The sequence below is a fragment of the Chrysochloris asiatica genome, unplaced genomic scaffold (genome assembly GCF_000296735.1).
Source record: "Chrysochloris asiatica unplaced genomic scaffold, ChrAsi1.0 scaffold00440, whole genome shotgun sequence".
NCBI lineage: Eukaryota > Metazoa > Chordata > Mammalia > Afrosoricida > Chrysochloridae > Chrysochloris > Chrysochloris asiatica.
Window position 1 is genome coordinate 1121440 of NW_006408958.1, and position 22674 is coordinate 1144113.

The 22674-nt window shown below is 42.3% G+C and overlaps 1 protein-coding gene across 1 annotated transcript in view; it reads left to right on the plus strand.

The window, feature by feature from the left end:
• The window catches only part of GSG1L (GSG1-like), a 336620-nt gene that overhangs the window by 117335 nt on the left and 196611 nt on the right, over positions 1 to 22674 (plus strand). Inside the window, exon 2 of the mRNA XM_006877058.1 lies at positions 4751 to 4798. Within this exon, the coding sequence (XP_006877120.1) occupies positions 4751 to 4798 (48 nt within the window). The remainder of the gene's footprint in view (positions 1 to 4750; positions 4799 to 22674) is intronic.

The following is a 22674-nucleotide window of genomic DNA, read 5'->3' on the forward strand; positions in this document are numbered from 1 at the left end:
TTGGGCAAGTTACTGAAAGTTAAGAACTTCAGTTTGCTTATCTCTAAAATGGGTACTCTCACTGGGCTTGGGGGTTGAGGACCATAGTCTTGGGGAGCATCTAAGACAATTGGCATAACATTGGTACACAAAGACAATACACCATACTTTGGTGAGTAGTGACTGGGGACTTCAGAGCTTTCGAGCAGCCATCTAAGATACAACTATTGTTCTTTCTCAATCTGGAGCAAAGAAGAGTGAAGAAAATCAAAGCCTCGAGGAAACAGTCTCTTGTACTCATGGATTGTGTGAACTATAGCTTCTACTAGCCTGAGACCAGAAGAACCAGATGATACCCAGATTCTGCCACCAACCACTCTGATCAGGATCACACTAGAAGGCCCTGGACAGAGCATGGGACAATGTCAAACTGAACACGAGTGAAACTTAACTAGTAAAACAGGTCTGCCTTGAGCACTGTGCTCTCTTAAGAACTATCTATAATGAGGTCAAACTGACAACAGCAATTGGAAAGATTAGCTAGGAATCTTAGGGGGCAGTGAGTTTACATAAATGAAGGAGGAATAAATTGAGGGTGATGAGGATTAATGGACCATGGGAACCACACTATCTGCTTCTGAGACCAGAAGAATTAGATGGTGCCCAGCTACCGCTACCAACCACTCGGACTAGGATCATAATAGAAGGTCCTGTACAGAGTGGGAGAAAAATCTAGAACAAAATTCAAAATTGTAAGAAAGACTAAACTTACTGGTCTGAAAAGAGACTTGTGGGACCCCCAAGACTGTAGCCCTTAGACACCCTTTAAACCTGTAGTTGAGTCTCCTCCCAGAAATCCCCAGACAGGCCTACACGGTGAACAATAACACTCACAATTAATGTGGTCTTCAGAATCCTCAGCCATATGAGACCAGAAGGTTAGTGTTTGTCCAAACATAAAGTGCAGAAGGCAGGAAGGGGCAGGCAAGAAGACAAATGGAAACAGAAAACCCAGGAAGGAAGTGGGAAGAACACTGCTACATTGAGGGGCTGCAACTAATGTCATGAAACAAAATGTGTATAAACTGTTGAATGGAAAATGCACGTGTTCTGCAAATTTTCACTCAAACTACAATAAAATGCTCCAAAAAAAGAAGGTAGAAAAGGATGAAAATGGTTGCATCACTAGACAAATGTAAGCAATGTCACCAATGAATTGTGCATGTAGAAACTGTTAAATTGGTGTATATTGAGCTGTATATATCCTCAACAATCAAATAAAGTTTGTTGTTATTTGTAAGTGCCACTGAGTCAGTTCTGACTCATAGCAACCCTGTATAGGGGATCTAAGACTGTAAATCTTTACGGGAAGCAGACACCTTATTTTGGAGTCACTGGTGGGTTCGAACTGCCAACCTTGTGGTTCACAGTCCAGTGCATATCCGACAAAGCCACCATACTCCCCAAATAAAGCTTAGGGGAAAAGAAAAGAAAAGAAAAGACAACCCGTATTATGGGAGAACATATTTGCAAATCATGTGTCTGATAAAGGACTGTGCCCAAGACATATAAAGATAATAATAATCACCCATTTAAAATAAGGACAGAGAAGGTCAGTTGTTGTTGTTGTTAAGTACCATTGACTCAATTCTGAGGAACAGCTGGTGGGTTTGAACTGCTGACCCTGTGGTTCGCAGTCCAGTGCTGATCCTATAGAGCCATACCAGATGTTCAAAGAGGTGAATAAGCTATGAAAATGTGCTCAAAATTGTTAGCATTAGGGGAATTCAAATAAAAACCAGTGAGATACCATCTCACATCTACTAGGATGTTGGAGGAGCATGTTGAAAGTACCACAGACTGCCAAAAGAACAAACCAATCTATGTTGGAAGAAGTATAGCCAGAATGCTCTCTGGAAGCCAGGATGACCAGACTTCATCTCTCATACTTCAGACATACTATCAGGAAGGGCCCAGTCCCTGGAGAAGGATATCATGTTTGGTAAAATGGAGGGTCAGAGAAAAACAGGAAGACCCCCCAACGAGATGGATTGGCACAGTGGCAGCAGCAATGGGCTCAAATATAGCAACAATTATGAGGTTGGTGTGGGACTGGGCAGTGTTTTGTTCTGTTGTGCATAGGGTTGCTATGTGTCAGTACCAACTTGACGGCACCTAACAACAGATGACTAGGAGTCCTGGTGTGGCACTATAGGATAAGCACTGGGCTGCTAACCACAAGGTTGGTGGTTCAAATCTACCAGCCGCTCCTTGGAAACCCTATATAGGGTTGTTATGAGTCAGAATCAACTTGGCAGCACTTCGTAACAACAACAGGCTGGTTATAATAATCTTTATAATATTTATGATAACAATTACTATAATAACAGTAACAAGAGTGTTTGAGGATGTGGAGGTACTGGAGCCCTCCTACACTGATGGTGGAAACGTAAAATGGTAAATTCTTTGGAAAAGAATCAGGCAGACCCTCAAAAGGTGCAACGAATGTTAGTACTTGGCTCAACAATTCCACTCCAAGATATCCGATCAAGAGAAATGAAGACATGGCCACACAGAAACTGTATACAAATATTCAAGAAACAGCCTAATGATGGAAACAACCTGAATGGATAAAGTTTAGTATACTCATACAATGAGATGGTGGTGGTGGTGGTGGTGATGTGTCGTGGAGTAGGAACTGACTTATAGTGACCCTGTACGGGGGTTTCTGAGGCTGTAAATCTTAACAGGAGCAGAAAGCCTCATCTTTCTCCCGTGGAACAGCTGGTAGTTTCGAACTGCTGACCTTGAGGTTAGCAGCCGGATTCATAACCACTACATTACCAGAGCTCCTTAATGTAATGGTTGTTGTTAAGTGCCATCAAGTCGGTACCAACTCATAGCGACCTTATGCCCAGCACAATGAAACACTACCTGATCCTGGGCCAACCTCACTACTGTTGCCACGCTTGAGTCCATCGATGCTGCCACTTGGCCAGTCCATCTCGTTGGGGTCTTCCTCTTTTTCTCTGACCCTCCATCTCACCAAACATGATATCCTTCTTCAGTGACTGGTCCCTCCTGACAATATGTCTGAAGTATGAGAGACGAAGTTTGGCCATGTTGGCCTCCAAGTAGCACTCTGGCTGCACTTCTTCCAGAACAGATTTATTGGTTCTTTTGGCAGCCCATGGCGCTTTCAATATTCATTCATTCATTCGGAAGTGTTCCAGAAACTCAGAAATCCTGTATACAATTTTAACCATGTGGAGTCCTCATATGGTGCTGTAGGATAAGCACTGGACTACAAACTGCAGTGTTGGCAGTTCAAACCCACCAGCTGATCCTTGGAAACCCTATACAGGATTCTATGAATTGGAACCGACTCCGTGACACTTAACAACCACATGTACCAGGTACTGTTCTGTTTTTATTAAGTGCCATCGAGTTGTTTCTGATTCGTGTGACCCTGTATAGGGTTTCCAAGGAGCGCCTGGCAGGTTTGAACTGTCTGTGTTGCGGTTAGCAGTTCCGTGCTTGTCCTACAGTGTCACACCACACCTGGACTCCAGATACTGTTCTAAATACTAGAAATCAAGCAGGAAGGTGGTGGGGAGTGTAAATGCAGTTGGATTTTTATATAGATTAGTCAGAAAAAGGCCTGAGAAGGTAGCATTAGGGGAAGGGGTAAACCATCCAGCTTTCTGAGGGAAGAACATTCTAGAAAGAAGAGGCAGCAAGTACAAAGGCTCTGAGGCAGGAGTGTGTTCCGTGTGTCCAAGAACCAGCAAAGTGGCCCATGTGACTAGAGTGGAGGGAGTGAGGAAGAAGACATTAGGAACTGAGGGCACAGATCTGCTTGGGTCTTGCAGTGTGGACTTGGACTCTGAGTGAGCTGGGAACCGTGGAGGGGTCTGAGCCGAGAAGGGGCAAGCTCTCTCTCCATTGAAACAGGCTCCCTCTGGCTGCTGTGGCTCAGGGCGGAAACTAGGAGGCCAGTGCAGAGGCTGCTGCTATAATCCAAGTGGGAAATGGTGCTATCTGGGATCAGGGTGGAGCAGCAGAGGTGGTGAGAAGTGGTTGGATCCTGGAGACTTGGAGAATTCACAGGTCAGATGTGAGGTGTGGGAAAAGAGGCTCCAAGGATGGCTCCAGGGTATTGGGTCCAAGCACCTGGGAGTTTAGAGTTGCTGTGAATGAGCTGGAGATGCATTAGCATGTGGCCCTTGTGTTCATGGGGCACAGAATAGATGTCAATAAACACTCTGTGTTCCCAGTAGGGGAATAGATTGTGTGAAAATCTCAGGGTGGGAGGGAGCATGGGGGTTTAAGGGACTGACAGGGGAGGAGAGAAATGTGTGTGTGTGTGGGGGGGCAGTTAGTCTCTGGAAAGTCATCAAGAGTTCTGAGCAGGAGTGTGTGTGTGTGTGTGTGTGTGTGTGTGTGTGTGTGAAAGTCAGAGCTGTGCTTTTAAAATACTCTGCTGGATACAGTGTGCAGAATGGATTGGAGAGAGACAAGAGTAGAGTCTTGGAGAGGCCAGTGAGGAGGCTGTTCCCTCATGGGGCTAAGACCAGATGGGGCTTGAGAGGATGGAATCATCACATTCCTTGGAGACATTGATCTTCCAGGAATAAAGTTTAGAGAAAGAAGTCATTGGGATTAGAGATGCTAGGGTCCCCCTCCCACTTCTCCCGGCTCTACTTTAGGTCTCATGGCTTGAAGCTCATATGTCTTCTTGCATTCTGAAACCCTTCTTTTATTTTCAAAGGTGAGAAATGCCGCAGCTTCATTGACCTGGCCCCCGCATCAGAGAAAGGTAAGTGTGACCCTGCCCAGGTGGCTCCCCATAGCCTTGGGAAAGTCCTACTTCAGCACACTAGAGAGAAGTGTTCCAGAAAGTCAGAAATCCTGTTGCAAAGCTCTGGGTTCCATGCGCTCCCAGTGACATTGGGAGTCAGGCAGAGGGAGACCATCTTGCCCTCCTTTACCTGGTGGGGTAAGCCTGAAGTCCCATCAGTTCCAGTGTATGCTGGGACTTTGGGGGAGGTGTGTGGAGTGTGCTGAAGTTAGGGTCAGGCAAGACCAGTGCTATGGATTGAGCTGTTGTTATTGCTGTTGTTAAGTGTTGTTGAGTCGGTTCCCACCAATAGCAACCTTGTATGGGTTTCCAAGGAGCAGCTGGTGAGTTTGAACCATCGACCTTGTGGTTCAAACTGACCTTGAAGTCCAGCACATTTATCCTGCAGTGCCACACAGGACTCCATGGATTGAGTCATGTCCCCAAAATGTGGTGTAAATCCTAAATTTTAAGCCTGTAGTTATCATCCTGTTTGAGGATGGGTTGTCTTTGTTGGGCTAGTAAAACAGGATTAATGTGGGTATGTCTTGAACCAATCTCTTTTGAAAATATTAAAGAGATGAAACAAACCGAGATGGGGAAGAAAGATGTCAGAAGCACCGAAGAAACAACAAAAGAGAAAGCCTTCCCCTAGAACTGGCACCCTGGATTTGGATTGCTAGCCTCCTGGCCTAGTGGGTTTTGCAAGGTCAGCAGTTCGATTCCACCAACTGCTCTTTGGGAGAAAGATGAGGCTGTGTGCTCCCATAAAGATTTACAGCCTCGGACACCCTATACAGGGTTGTATGAATCTGAACTGACTTGACGGCACGCAGCAACAACAGCCAGTAAGAAAGTATATTTCTGTTTGTTAAAGCCCTCACTTGTGGCATTTCTGTTACATCTGCAGTGGATAACTAAGACAGCTAGTTGGTGGCAATGTCCCAGTTGCTGGATTTGATAGGAGGGGAGGAAGTCCTCTGTTTTCTAACAGGTGTGGGAGCTCTAAATTGATTGGTCACTGGCATCCAGAAAGTCCCATTGAAGTGCAGGGCCCACCAGCAGCGATTCTGAGCGCACAGTGATGCTCAGAGCCACCTAAGGCAGGACTGGGGTGATTCGAGCAGGCCCAGCTAGTGGAAGGGGAGTATCAGTCAAGAGCAGATGTAGCTGCAAGTTGTACTGTTGCCGTCCTGTTGATTTCTACTCGTAGTGACCTCTTAGGGCAGAGCACACCAGCCCCACACGATTTCCAAAGCTTACATCTCTATATAAGCAGACCGCCACATCTTCCTCCTGAGGAGCAGCTGGTGGGGTCCAACTACAGACTTAGCAGTGGGACACTTTAATGACGATGGCACTGCTGCAGTTGTGCTGCAGTGCTGGTGAGTCGGTTCGACTCACAGGGTTTCCAAAGTTGTAAAGTTATAGTGGCCTCCCCCCCCAAAAAAAACCAACAACAACAACAAAAACTGGTTTCAATGAAGTTTATTTCTCTCTTATAAAAGTTTTGAAGTAGACCATCCATGTAGACCATCAGGAAATCCTCAGGGTCTGGGTTCCTTAGAAAAGGCAAGGATTGTGTGTCAACTCTAAGGCTTCCAGAAGTTGACCCACAATATCAGCTGGACCAGAACTTGATCACATGGTCACCCTGAGTGGCAAGGTATGCTGAAGAATATGGTCTTAATCCTGAGCAACCGTATGCCCAGCTATAAAGGAGGGTTTTTTAAAATTGTTTTGGAAGAACGGGAGAATGGAAACTAGAGAACCCTAAAATGGGAAAATACTAGAGTGGTCACCTCCTTTCCTGTCTGCTTCTGCTACTAAGAAGACAGCCGTCAAGAGAGAAACAGGTGTGCTGGTCTCTTCAAACAGTCCAGAGTTTAGGAGAGGGCTCTGGTTTTGAGAGCTGGGGAAAACTGAAGCAAAAATCCAGTCATGTAAACTACCCTAGCATGGGGAACATTGGTGTACTTATAGTTGTTAGGAGCCGTCAAGTTGGTTTTGACTCATAGTGGCATTATGCACAACATGATGAAACAATGCCTATCCGACATCATCCTCAAAATTGTTTTTATGTTGAAGCCACTGTGTCAATTCATCTGGCTTGGGATATTCCTCTTTTTTTGCTGACCCTTGACTTTGCCAAGTATGATGTCCTTCTCCAGGGACTGATCCTTCCTAACAGCAAGTCCAAAGAGCAAGAAACAAAATCTTGCCATCCAGGTGTCTAAGGAACATTCTGATACAATATTTGTCCTTTTGTGATTGACTAATTTCACTCAGCATAACGTCCTCCAGGTTCATCCATGTTATGAGATGTTTCACAGATTGATAATTATTTTTCAAGGTTACATTCCAATGTGTGTATGTACCAAAGTTTGTTTACCCATTCTTCCACTGATGGGCACTGTGGCTGTCTCTGTCTTTTTGCTATTGTGAATAGTGCTGCGATGAACATGGGTGTGTATGTATCTGCTTATGTCCTGGCTCATATTTCTTGTGGATTGATACCAAGTAGAGGGATTTCTGGGTCATAAGTTATTTCTCAGGGAACACCATCCTGTTTTCCAGAATGGTTGAACCATTTTACACTTCCACCAGCATATAGGAGCGTCCCAATCTCTCCACATCCTCACCAGCATTTGCTGTTTTCTGTTTTTTTTTGAGCTTCTCTGTTAATGCTGCTGTGGCATGACCTCATTGTTTTGATTTGCATCTCTCTAATGTCTAATGATCACGAACATTTCTTCATATGTTTGTTGGCTGCCTGAATGTCTTCCTTGGTGAAGTGTCTGTGCATATCCGGTGCCCATTTTTTAATTGGATTGTTTGTCTTTTTCTTGTAGAGGTGTTGCAGTTTTCTATAAATTTTAGATATTAGTCCCTTATGTGATACGTTGTTGCAAAAAATAAATTTTCCCAGCCTATGAGGTCCCTTTTTACTCTTTTGGTGAAATCTTTTGATATGCATAAGTGTCTAATTTTTAGGAGGTCCCCGTCATCTATTTTATCTTCTACAGTTTGTGTGTTTCTTACAATGTTTGATAGTCTATGTATGCCTTATAGTAGATCGCCTAAATTTGTCCCTAGTTTTACATTGATGATCTTTCTGCTTCTGGGCTTACATTTAGGTCTTTAATCCATGTTGAGTTTGTTTTTATATATATGTGTGAGACATTGGTCATGTTTAATTCTTTATAAATTTCCAGTTTTGCCCACACCATTTGTTGAAGAGACTATCTCTTCCCCCATTTGTTGTGTTTGGCCCTTTGTCAAAGATCAGTTGACTGTGCATGGATTTACTTCTGGTTCTCAATTCTATTCCATTGATCTCCGAATCTTTCGTTTTAACAGTACCATGCTGTTTTGACCACTGTGTTGTGTAGTAAAATTTGAGATCAGGGAGTGAGGGGTCTCTAACTTTGTTCTTCTTAAGCAGTGCTTTGCTTATCTGAGGTCTCTTTCCTTTCCAATAAAGTTCATGATCATTTTTTTCCACCTCTTTAAAGAATGATATTGGAATCTGGATTGTGTTGTATGTACAGCTGGCTGGCTTTGGGTAGTATTGACATTTTCACATTGTTAAGCCATCCTATCTGTGTTGTTGTTGTTAAGTGCCATCTGAGCATGGTCTATTCTTCGTGTAGTAGTGTTTTGTACTTTTCTTTGTATAGGTCTTTTGTTTCTCTGGTTAGATTTATTACCAAATATTTCATCTTAGGAGTCCTTGTGTGGCACTGTGGGTTAATGCGCCAGACTGTAAAGCCATTTGAACTGCAAGGTTGGCGAGTCAAGCTTACCAGCTGCTCCTTGGAAACCCTATACAGGGTTGCTATGGGTTGGAACCGGCTCAACGGCACTTCACAACAACAACAACAATTTCATCCTTTGGGTGTCTATTATAAATGGTATTGGTTTCCTCATTTCCTTTTCAAAGCTGTCTTTATTAGTATGTTGTTGTTATTGTTAAGTGCCGTCGAGTCAGTTCAGACTCATAGCGACTGAAGCTGGTGAACTTGAACTGCCAACCTTGCCGTTCAAACGGCTTTGCAGTCTGTCGCTTTAACTCACAGCGCCACACCATGGAGGAACTAACTTTTGTGCATTAATCTTGTACTCTGCCACTTTGCTAAATCTTTCAATGATTTCCAGTAATTTTCTTGCTGAGTCTTTGGGATTTTCTATGAAAAGGAGCATATCTCTGCAAACACGAAGTTTTACTTCTGCTTTACCAGCTGTTGTTGTTGTTATGTGCTGTGGAGTTGGTTCTGACTCATAGCGACCCTGTATACTTGTACAGGGTTTCCAAGGCTGTAAATCTTTATGGGAACAGAAAGCCTCACGTTTCTCCTGCAGAACAGCTGGTAGTTTCAAACTACTGACCTTGCGGTTCACAGCCCGATTCGTAACCACTACTCTACCAGAGCTTCTTTGTTGTTGTTGTTGTTGTGAAGTGCCATCGAGTCAGTTCCGACCCATAGCGACCCTGTATAGGGTTTCTGAGGAGTAGCTGGTGAACTTGAACTACCGGCCTTGCAGTTCAAACGGCTTTGCAGTCTGGCACATTAACCCACAGCACTACACCAGGGCTCCAGAGCTCCTTTGTTGTTGTTGTTGTTGTTAAGTGCTGTCGAGTCGGTTCTGACCCATAGCGACCCTGCATAGGGTTTCCAAGGAGCAGCTGCTGAGCTTGAACCACCGACGTTGCAGTTCAAACGGCTTTGCAGTCTGATGCATTTGCCTTTAATCTCCCTTTCTTGCCTTATAGCTCTGGCTAAGACTTGTAACACAATATTGAATAGGAGTGGTAATAAAGGGCATCCTTGTCTGGTTCCTGTTCTCAAAGGGAAGTCTTCCAGTTTATCTTCATTGAGAATAATATAGGCTGTTGGTTTTATGTGTATGCTCTTAATTATGTTGAGGAATTTCCCTTCAACTCCTACTTTGTTGAGTGTTTTTATCAGGAATGGATGTTGGATTTTGCCAAATGCCTTTTCTGCATCAATTGATATGATCATGTGGTTCTTTTCTTTTTTCTTATTTATATGGTGGATAATGTTGATCGTTTTCCTAATGTTGAACCATCCTTGCATCCCTGATATGAATCCCACTTGATCATGCTGTATTATCTTTTTGATGTGTTGTTGAATTCTATCGGCTAAGATTTTGTTGAGAATTTTTGCATCTATGTTCATGAGGGATAATGATCTATAATTTTCTTTTTTAGTGATGTCACTGCAAGGTCGGTCATTTAAGCTCACCAGTCACTCCTTGGAAAGCCTCTAGAGGGTTGCTATGGGTCGGAACCTACTCGACTGCACTTAACAACAACAGCAACATTACCCAGTAACTTTTAAGCAGGGTGTTATTCAGTTTCCATGTATTTGATTTTGTTTCCTTGATCTTCCTGTTGTTGATTTCTAATTATATGATCTGAGAAGATGGTTTGTGGTATTTTGATGGTATTTTGATGTTTTTAAATTTATTGAGACTTGCTGTGCTACCTAACATATGGTCTATTCTGGAGAATGTTCCATGTGCAATGGACAAGAATGTATATTTTGCTGTTCTTGGGTTGAATGTTCTGTACAAATTTGTGAGCTCAAGTGGATGGATTGTGTTGTTTAGTTCCTCTGTGTTTTTGTTGAATCTCTTTCTGGTTGTTATGTGCTTTTTCAAAAGTGGTATAATAAAACGTCCCCCTATTATTGTAGAGTTGTCTGTTTCTTTCTTCAGCTCTAGTATGGTTTGATTTATGTATTTTGAGGCTGCCACTTTGCCAATACATCTCAGTGGGAATCTTCTTCTCTTTTGTGGATGCTCCACTTTACTAAACCTGATGTCCTTCTCCAGGGACTGGTCCCTCCTGATAACATGTCCAGCGTATGAGGGCTAGCGTCTCACCGTCGTGGCTTCGAAGGAGCAATCTAGCTGTACTTCTTTCAACACAGGCTAGTTTGTTTTTCTGGAAGTTCATGGTACTTGTAATATTCTTCTCCAACACTTTAATTCAAATATGTCAGTTTTTCTATGGACTTCATTTTTCATTAGCCAACTTTCACATGCATATTAGGCAATTGAAAATACCATGGCTTAGGTCAGGTGCATCTTAGTCCTCAAACTGGCATCTTTGCTCTTGAAGACTTTAAACAGGTCTTGTGCAGAAGATTTGCCTAATGTAATACGTCATGTGATTTCCTGACTTCACCTTCCATGAGTGTTAATAGTGTACCCAAGCAAAATGAAATTTTTGACAAATTAAATCTTTTCTGCTTTGATTATGATGTTACTTATTGGTTCAGTTGTGAGGATGTTTGTATTGTTTACGCTGAGGTGCAATCCTATACCAAAGGCTGTAGTCTTTGACCTTTATCAGTAAGTATTTTAAGTCTTCTTGGCTTCCAGCAAGCAAGGTTGTATCATATCTATATTATAACGTATTCCTAAATTTTCCTTCAATCCTGATGCCACATTTTTGTTCATATAATCCAGCTTTTCTCAGATTATTTTCTCAATATACAAATTGAAAATGTTTGAAAGAATACAACCCTAGTACATACATTTCCTGATTTTAGACCATTCAGTCTATAGAATCCTTCAATATTGCAAATCAAGGCTTAAATTTTTTTAGTTCTTTTAGCTTGAGAAATGCTGAGTGTGTTTTTCCTTTATGTTTTCTAATTCAGGTCTTTTCATATGTCATTACAATACTTAATTTTGTCTTCTCAAGCTGTCCTTTGCAATTTTATGTTCAGCTCTTTGATGTCCTCATTTCGTGCATTTGCTTTAGTATCTTTACATTGGAGAGCAAGTTTATGAGTCTCTTCTGACATCCATTTTGTTCTTTTCTTTTTCGCCTATCTTTTTAGTGACATTTTATCCTGTATGATATTCTTAATGTCATCCCACAGCTCTTCTGGTCTTCTGTCATTAGTATCAATGCATCAAATCTGTTCTTGAAGTTGTCTCTAAATTCAGGTGGGATATACTTAAGATCATATTTTGGCTCTCATGAGATTGTTTTCATTTTCTTCAGCACTAGCCTGAACTTGCATATGATCAACTGATGGTCTGTCCCAGTCTTGTTTTTGTTGCTATTCCCACAGATGTGGTCAATTTGATTCCTGTGTAGTCCATCTGGTGAGGTCCAAGTGTTTAAAAAAGGTATTTGTAATGAAGAAGTCTTTGGTTTTGCAAAATTTTATCATGTGATCTCTAGTATGATTTCTATTGCCAAGGCCATATTTTCCAACTACTGATCTTTCCTCTTTGTTTCCGAACTTTGCATTCCAATCACCAGTAATTATCAATACATCTTGATCGCATGTTTGATCAATTTCAGACAGAAGAAGTTGGTAGAGTTCCTCAATTTCTTTAGTGGTTGATGCGTAAATTTGCATAATTGTGGTATTCATTGGTCTTCCTTGTAGACATATGGAGAGCTAGAAATGTTCTTTGTGTGTGTTTTTATTGTGAATTATATGCATTTACATGAGAGAACACCAGCTTTACATTCATCATATCATATTTCATTTCACTGCAATGATTACAATCCCCTCCATGCATCATCAACCAACCAAAGGGTATACCTCACAGGCCTGCCCCCCGGCCTTCAGCACTCAGTCCCTCTCCCTCCCTGAGTCCGGAGTCCCCAGCCGCTCCATCTCTTTACGTCACCTTCTCTGCCTCCATTTCTGGTGTCACTGCTTCTTTGGGTAGGGTCCCGCACTCTGCTCTTCTCATTTGATGGCTCTCCCTGGACTGCAAAATCAATAGAAATGTTCTTTTTGACCATGAATGTGATGCCATTCCTCTACAATTTGTCATTCCCGTCATAGTAAACCATGATTATTAGATTCAAAATGGCCAAGACCAGTCCATTTCAGCTCACTAGTGCTTAGTATATTGATTTCTATGTGTTCCATGTCATTTTTGACAGCTTCTATTTTTCCTGAATTCATACTTCATAGATTCCATGTTCCAATTATTAATGGTTCTTTGCAGCTGTTTCTCCTCATTTTGAGTTGCTTCCAATAGTAAATGAAGGTCCCAAACGCTTTACTCCATTTGAGTCATCATTGTCAACTCTACTTTGAAGAGGCAGCTCTTCCCCAGTCATATTTTGAGTGCCTTAAACCTTGGGGTGGTACTGTAAGATAGGACTGGACTACTAACTACAAGGTTGGCGGTTCAAATCCACCAGCTGCCCCTTGGAAACCCTATAGAGGGTTGCTATGAGTCAGAATTGACTTGATGGCACTTAATAACAACAGCAACAACCTGAGAGGCAGTTTGTGTGATTCTCGTGCTCTGTTGCTCTTCATAATATTTGCATCTTCTGGTATGATATCTGACCATCTATATGCATATACATAAATATGAGGCAATTGAAAACACTATGGCTTGGGTCAGAGGCACCTCAGTCCTCACACTGATGTTAACAATTCCAAGAGGTCTTGTGCAGCAGATTTGCCTAATACAATATGTCTTTTGATTTCTTGACTGCTGCTTCCATGAGTGTTGATTGTGGATCCAAACAAAATGAAGTTTCTTTACATTGAGGTGTAATCCATACTGAAGGCTGTAGTCTTTGATCTTCATTTAGGTCCTCTTGCTTCCAGCAAGCAAGTTTGTACCATCTGCAATGTTGGTGATGTTATTGTTAACTGAGGTCAAGTTGGCTCTGATTCATAGCAACCCTGTTTAAGATATCTGAGGAGTGGCTGGTGAGTTTGAACCACTAACCTTGTGACTCAAATGACCTTTTGGTACAGTGCTTCTCAAGCTGCCATTTTGAAATTTCCTGTTCAGCTCTTTGACTTCCGTATTTCTTTCATTCACTTTTAGCTTCTCCATACTCGTAGAGCAAGTTTCATAGTCTATTCTGACATTCATTTTGGCCTTTTATTTCTTTCCTGTCTTTTTAATGACGTCTTGCTTGCTTTCTTCATGATGTTCTTGATGTCATCCTACAACTCTTCTGGTCTTCAGTCATTAGTGCCTAATGTTTCTAATCTTATCTTGACAGTAGTCTCTAAGCACTGGACTGCATGGTTGGTTTGAACCACAAGGTCGGCAGTTCAAACTCACCACCACTTCTTGGAAACATTATACATGGTCACTATATGTCAGGTCAACTTGACGGCACATAACAACAACACATGTATTCAAGACCAGATTTTGGCTCTTGTCGATTACTTCTTTTCATTTTTCTCAACTTCACACTGAACATGCATGTGAGAAATTAATGGTCTGTCCCACAGTCAGCCAGTGTTTGGACTGATGCTATTGAGTGTCTCCGTCATCTCTTCCCACAGATATAGCCATTGTGATTCCTGTATGTTCCATCTGGTTAGTTCTACATGTAGAATTGCTTTTTATGTTGTTTAAAAGAGGCATTTACAGTGAATAACGTATTGGGCTTGCAAAATTCTATCATGTGATCTCCAGCATCATTGTTTTTGTTGTTTTGTGTGCATTCAACATATAGTGACCTTGTATAGAGTTTTCAAGAAGCGGCTGATGAGTTGGACTGCTGATCTTACGGTTAGTAGTTCAGTGCTTATCCTTCAGCACTATACCAGCATTGTTGGTGGTGTTGGTGGTTGTTTGCCACCGAGTTGGTTCCAACTCATGGTGACCTTGTATAGGGTTTCTGAGGCTATAAACCTTTACTGAAGCAGAAAGCCTCATCTTTCTCCCACAGAGTGACTGGTAGATTTGAACTACTGACCTTTCGGTTAGCAGTCCGGTTCGTAATTCATTGTGCTATCAGGGCTATTCCAACATCATTGTTGTTGTTAAATGACACCAAGTTGGTTCTGACTCAGTGACCCTGCATTTGGTTTCTGGGGAGTTTGAACCACTGACCTTGCTGTTCAAACTGACCTTACAATCCTGTGTTTATCCTATAGCACCACAACCACGACTCCAGTATCATTGTTGTTGTTGTTGTCAAGTGCTGTTGAGTAGGTTCCAGCACTTGAACCGGCAGTGCCACACCAGGACTCATGGGAAATGCCCGAGTCCAGAACTCCTGACCACCAACTCCCCCTGCTGGTGGAACTGAGGTTGTGGCTTCCTGCTCCTGTCAAGAGGCTCTTGAAGGGGTCCTTGGGTTATGGAGCCTGCGGGAAGACTTCAGTGACCCTGACACCTCCTGGATAGTTAGAAGAGGAAGGGGGAGTCACAATGGACATGTGTCTGCAGGCTGGTGGCTTTCTTTCCTTGGAGAGCTCCCCCAAATGGGCTGCGTCCTGTGAAGCTGCGATGCGTAACTGGGCCATGGCTTCCAAGTTCCTAACTCTTGGAAATAATAGTAAGGACAGTAATAACAAACGGTTGGCATTTATGAAACTGGTATTATGTGCCAGAGCCTCACATGTTTTAGAATAGACTGTCATTCTTTCCCCCGATCGACAGATGAGGAAACTGAAGTCACTCATCTCGGAAGCCGGGTATCTGGGGACTGAGCTCTGCAGTGCACATCCATGATCCTCAGGGCCTTTGCGTTGTTGGGCCTGTGTGTGAGTGCACATGCACGTCTACGTCTCTCCTGATGAGGGTGAGTGGGGACTGCAGGAGCATGTGCTCCTGTGTGAGTGTGCATGTGTGTATCATGTGAACATGTGTGATGGTCAGCATGTGTGAGCATAGACACACGCGTGTAAGTGCCCATGTGAGCACAGGCATGGGTGGGTGTAACCCATGTGTAGATGTGTGCGCACACGTGTGTCTGCTCAGAATGGGCATTTTGCTCATGTCTCTTTTGGGGAAGCAGAGACCTTTATTCCTGCTTCTTTTATGAGGGTGTAGTTTTGTGTTTCACTGACCTCAGTGATTTTACTTTTAGTACTTGGCGGCCATGCAGAAGGCCTTCTGGCTGTGTATATAAACATGTCTGCAAGAAGCTTGACCCGGCAGCCGGGTCAGGGCCTGATTCCTGGCTTTGCTGCTGTGTTGCAGTGATTTTTATGTGTTTGTGGCCTCTCAGACACTTGAGTTCCCCCTCGGGGTTAGGGGGGTCAGTCTGAGGTAGCCCCTGTGGTCTCCCCCAAGCCTCCCACTCATTTTGGCCTTTCTCTCCATCACCTCAGCATCTCCACGGTCAGTGAGTCCAGGTGCAAAGAGGAGAATGACTTGCCTGCCCCAGGCTGCGGAGGGAGTCTGGGGTGGTTGTGCTAACCCAGTGAGTGCTCTCCTCCTGGGTTCTCGCCCCTGCATCCTCTCCCTCTCAGTCCTCTCAGTCTGCCAACTCTGATAGTCATCATGAGAGTGACTCAGACGAGCCCTCCTGCAGTGCTTACTGTGTGCTTGTACTGTTCTGAGAGCTCCTCATACCCTGCTCACTCTGTGCCCATTCTACAGATGAGGAGACTGAGGCACAGAGAAATTAATTGACTTGCTTGAGGTCACACAGGAAGTAGGTAAGCTTGAATTTCAACCTGAGCAGCTGGACTCTTAATGCCTCTCCTTCTACTGAACAGTGAGGCCACTCCAGATGTGGGTGATGGTTCCTGTCATTCTTCACCACGACCTCTGTGCTCAAGAGCTTTGCAGACGAGTGTTCCTCTTCTTTCTTCACCTCCTTGAACCTGGCACACCACAGCCATGCTTCCAGCCCCCTTCTCAAATGTCACCTTCTCTCTGCCCTTTCCTCCAATCCTCTCAAGCCCCTCAGTCATCCACTTTCACCCTGGCAAAATACCTGTGATCAGCAGTGGTCTCACATGGCAACCCTTTGTCTTAGTTCGCCTGACGGTTCTAGTTTTGCGTTTCACGTTGGGAATATCTTTTTGTTTGAGGCTAGTCTAAATTGCACTCCACTTTACCAAGCATGATGTTCTTCTCTAGGCACTAGTCCTTCCTGACTACATGTCCAAAGTACGAGAGACGAAGTCTCTCAATCATTGTTGCCAAGGAGCAATCCATCCGTTTTTCTTCCAAAACAGGTTGGTTTGTTCTCTGGCAGTCCATGGTGTATTCAGTATTCTTTGTGGACACTATAATTCAAATGCATTAATTCTCTTCTGGTCTTTCTTATTCATTGTCCAGCTTTCACATGCATATGAGATGATTGAAAATATCATAGCTTGGGCCAGGGACATCTTGATCTTCAAAGTGACATCTTTGTTCTTTCACCCTTTAAGGAGGTCTTTTGCAGCAAATTTGCCTAATATAATGCGTCCTTTGATTTCTTGACTGCCACTTCCATGAATGTTGATTGTGGATTCAATAAAATGAGATCTTTGATAACTATCCATCAGTAAGTACTTCAAGTCCACTTAGCTTCCAGCAAGCAAGGTTGTGCCATCTGTATATCATAGGCTGTTAATGAGTCTTCCTCAAATCCTGACGCCAGGTTCTGCTTCATAAAATCCAGCTTCTTGGAGTATTTGCTGAACATACAGATTGAATAAGTATAGTAAGGAATACAACCCTGGCAAACACCTTTCCAGATTTTAAAAAATCCATTATCCCCTTGTTCCATCTGACAGCAGCAATGTTATCCCTTGTTCCACATCCTCTTCTGAATCAGGCTTGAATTTTTGGCAACTCCATCTTCCTTTGGAACAGGCACAAATGTGGATCTCTTTCAGATGGATGGTCAGGTAGCTGTCTTCCAAATTTCTTGGCATACATGAGTGAGTGCCTTCAGCGCTGCATCAGTTTGTTGGAAGATTTCAATTGTGTTCTATTTCAATATGTGTCCAGTTCCAGGACCCTGAGTTTTCACCAGTGCCTTCAGTGCAGCTTGAACATCTTCCTTCAATACCATAAATTCTTCTTCTTCTTTTTTTTAAAGTTTTTATTGTGAATTGAGTGCTGGTTTACATGGGGGAACATCAGTTTTACACTCATACTATTGTATTCATTTCATTGCAATGATTATAATCCCCTGCATGCTTCATCATTCAACAGTATTTGCTTCTATTCCCTCTGGGTTTTTTTTGTTTGTTTGTTTGTTTGTTTTTTAGATGTGCACCAAAACACTCAGGAATAAGCAATCATTCAAATAGCCAAAGGGCACACCCTGCCCCCAGGCCGCCAGCACACGTACCTACTCCCTCTATGAGTCTAGAGTCCCTCAGCTGCTCTGTCTTTCCATGTCATCATCTCTGCCTCCATCTCTGTCGTTGCAGCTTCTCTGGGTAGGGTCCCACACTCCGTTCCCGCTCTTCTCCCTTGATGGTCCTAGGGTCCTCCACTCTGGGACTGTAAGATTGACCACTCAGCCCTTTTTGCTACAAAACTTCTACCTTTATAGTTGCAACAATCAAAATTAGTTATGTTAGCAATTATTCAATATAAATCATGAGAGTCTTATCCCCATCTCCTTTCACCAGACCTGTCTAGACAGTGTGAACACCACTCAGTGAGGATTCTACCTTCCCCACACACTCTGAATCTAAATTCTGTCTTGAAAACTTGTAAGCCAGTCACTTTGTGCCTTTATAGCTCCCCCCATTTTAGGTAGCCAATGTCTAAGTTGCCCATCCCTGTCAACTCTGTGTACAGAAGACGTGGAACTGATCCTTGCTGTAAAGATTTTTTCCCTCTTGGGTGATATTTTAAGCTACTACTCTGGTAGCGTAGTGGTTACGAAATGGGCTGTGAACCTTAAGGTCAGTGGTTCGAAACTACCAGCTGCTCCACGGGAGAAAGATGAGGCTTTCTGCTCCCGTAAGGATTTACAGCCTTAGAAACCCTGTACAGGGTCGCTATGGGTCGGAACTGACTCGACGGCACTTAACAACAACAACAACAACATCCATAAGTATAGGTCAGGTCAAGCTTATCAGATTGTAGAGATTTACACTTTTTTTCCCCGCACTTTTCCTTCCTCTAATTGTGTTATGAATATCCAGCCATTGAAGCTAGGTCCAATGGGCACTGTCTGCAAGTTTGGGCACCCTTGTGCATATCCCCTCATTCGTATCAACTCTAGCCCTCTGTGGCCATGTCCTTGCCCATGGTCTCAGGAGAGTACCATAAATTCTCGATCATATGTTACCTCTTGAAATGGTTAAATATTGAGCAATTATTTTTGGTACAGTGACTCTGTATTATTCCCATTTTCTTGTAATGCTTTCATCATCATTCAGTATTTTGCCGGTTGTTTTTGTTGTTAAGTGCTGTCGAGTCGGTTCTGACTTATAGTGACCCTGTATAGGAGCGGCTGGTGAACATGAACCACTGACCTTGTGGTCTAGTGCTTTATCCATGCCCAGTGTCACAGCAGGACTCCACAGAGCTCTTTAATATTGTGAGTTGAAGCTTGAATTTTTCTTCAGTTCTTTTAGCTTGAGAAATGCTGAGCATTTCTTTTGGTTTTCTGACTCCAGGTCTTTGCACATTTCATTATAATACTTGACTTTGTCTTCTCGAGCTGCCCTTTGAAATTTTCTGTTCAGCTCTTTTACTTCATCGTTTTTTTTCCAGTCGCTTTAGCTTCTCTACATTCAAGGACAAGTCTTAGAGTCTTTTCTGTCATTCATTTTGTTTTATTCTTTATTTCTGGTCTTTTTTTTCTTTTTTATTATAAATTGAGTGAAGTTTTACAGAACAGATCATCAGTTTTACATTCAACAAATCATATACTCCATGATTGCAATCCCTTTCCTGACTTTTTAGTGACCTTTCGCTTTTTTCATGTATAATATTCTTGATGTCACCCTATATATAGTTCCTCTGGTCTTTGGTCATTCGTGTCTAACATATCAAATCTGTTCTTGAGATGGTCTCTAAATCCAGGCAGGATGTGCTCACGGTCATATTTCGGCTCTCGTGGACTTATTTGAATTCTCTTCAGCCTCAACCTGAACTTGCATATTAGCAACTGATGGTCTGTTCCACTGCCGACTCCTGGCCTTGTTTGCCTGATGCTATTGAGTTTCTTCATCTTCTCTTTCTACAGATGTAGTCGATTTGATTCCTGTGTGTTCCAGCTGGTGAGATCCACATGTAGAGTGACCGTTTACTTTGTTTTAAAACAGTATTTGCAGTGAAGAAGTCATTGGTCTTACAAACTCCTATTATGTGATCTCCAGCATCATTTCTATCATCAAGGGCATATTTTGTAACTATTGATTCTTCCTCTTGTTTCCCACGTTCACATTACAGTCACTAGTAATTTTCAGTGCATCTTGATTACATGTTTGATCAATTTCAGACTGAAGAAGTTGGTTGTTGTTAAGTGCCGTCGAGTTGGTTCCAACCCATAGCAACCTTGTATAGGATTTCTGAGAAGCAGCTGGTGAGCTTGAACTGCTGACCTTGCAGCATAAATGACTTTGCAGTCCAGCACATTAACCCCAGCACCATGCCAGGACTCGATTTTGTCATCAATAGCTTTAGTGGTTGGTGTGTAAATTTGAACAATAGCCGTATAACTGGTCTCACTTGTGGTTAGCAATCCAGTGCTTACAGCAATACACCAAGACTCAGCATTTAGTTGTTGAAAAAGGTGTTTGCAATTAACAGGTTGTTGGTCTTTCAGAATTCTACTATGTGATCTCTGTTGTTTCTACCACCAAGGCCATATTTCCCAATTACTAATTCTTACTTATTTCTAACTTTTTTGTTGTAATCACTAGTAATTACCAGTACAGCTTGATTGCATACTTGATCAGGTTCAGAATGCAGAAGTTGATAAAAATCTTCAGTTTCCTCATCTTGGGCATTAGTGGTTGGTACATAAATTTGAACAATAGTTGTAGTATTAACTGGTCTTCCTTGTAAGAGGATGAATAATATCCTATCACTGACAGCATTGTAATTCAGCATCCATCTTAAATGTTCTATTTAACAACTAATTCCTCTTCAATATGTCCTTCTGGACCTAGACCATACAACTGTTTGATTCAAAATGGCTAATACAAGTAAATTTCAGCTCACTAATACCTAGGATGGAGTCCGGGTGTGGTGTTGCATGCTAATGCGCTGGACTGCAAGGTCGCTTTGAACCTCAAGGTTGGCAATTCAAGCTCACCAGCCGCTCCTCAGAGACCCGATACAGGGTTGCTATGAGTTGGAACTGACTCGACGGCACTTAACAACAACAACAATACTTAGGATATTCTTTTTTATGACTTTCTATTTTCCAAGATTCTTATTTTGTACATTCCACATTCTAAATTTTAATGGATGTTTGCAGCTGTTCCTTCTCATTTTGAGTCATGCTACATCAGCAAATGAAGGTCCCAAAGACTTTGGTTCAAAACTAGGAAAACAATCAAGGTAATCCACCAGATAACTAAATCAAAGGGAAAGACCATACCAACTGACACAGAAAAGGCATTTGACAAAATCTAGCACCTGTTCCTGATAAAAATGCTTAAAAAATTAGAAATAGAAAGGAAAGACCTCAACATAATTAAGGGCAGATAAATAAATCCTGGTATGGCTCTGTAGGATCAGTACTTGACTACTAACCTCAAAGTTGGCGGTTCAAACCTACCAGCCACTCTTCGGAAACCTTCTACAGGGTCACCATGAGGCAGAACCTACTTGATGGCATTTAACAAAAACAACACTACAAATCCGGAGTCCTGGTGTGGCTCTGTAGGATAAGGACTTGATTGCTAATCACAAGGTCAGTGGTTCAAACCCACCACCTGCTCTTTGGAAACCCTATACAGGGTTGTTATACGTCGGAACCGACTCGACTGCACTTAACAACAACAACATACAAATCCAGGAGCCCTGGTGTAACACTGTAGGATAAGCACTGAACTGCAATTCAAACCATTTGCCCCTTCCTCAGAAACCTTCTACAGGGTTGCTATGAGTCAGAACGAACTCAACTATACTTAACAACAGCATGCAAATCCAATAGCTAACATTAGTCTCAATAGAGAGAGGCTGAAAACATTCCTTTTGTGTATAAATGAGAACAAGACCAACATAATAAAAATCAGTCAGATTTCCTTACACTAACAATGAGAACTTTGAAAAGAAAATCAGGAAAACAGTAACATTTACAAAAACCATCCAAAAGATGAAAAGCTTAGGAATAAATCTAACCAGAGACACAAACAAAACCACAAAACACCACTGTTGTTAAGTGCCATTGAGTGGCTCCAATTCATAAGAGACCTACATAAGTGAAAGCCTATGCCGCACTCATGGAGAGGCGTATTTAACAGTATAAAAATGTCATACACCTTAGACAAAATAAATACGATTGATTGTGTTCTTAAATCTTTTGTACCTGTGTTGAGTTTCTTTCTAGTTGTTCTGTTCTTCATCATAAGTGAAATATTAAGATAATCTATAAGGAACTCTGGTGGCGTAGTGCTTACAAATCGGGCTGTGAACCGCAAGGTCAGCAGTTCAAAACTACCAGCTGTTCTGCAGGAGAACATGGGCTTTCTGCTCCCATGAAGATTTACAGCCTCAACGGCACATAACAACAAATATAATCATGGTGTTTTCTATTTCTCTCTTCAGTTATGTTCAAGTTGATGATGTATTTTGAGGCTCTTTTGTTGGGTGCGTAGATATTTATTATGACTCTGTCCTCTTGTTTGAAGACATTATATAATGTCCTTTCTTCCTTGTCTCTTATGGTGGTTTTTGCCTTAAAGTCTATTTTATCAGAAATGAATATTGCCATTTCTGCTCTCTTTTGATTGCCATTTGCTTATATTTGTTCCATCGGTTGCTTTTTTAGTATGTTTTTGATTTCGTATCAAAGGTGTGTCTCTAGTAGACATCTTGTTGATAGATACTTTTTTCTTATACATTCTGCTATTCTCTGTCTCTCAACTGGTGTATTTAATACATTTAATTATGAATAGGAATGAATTTAAGGAGCTCTGGTAGCGTAGTGGTTACGAATCGGGTTG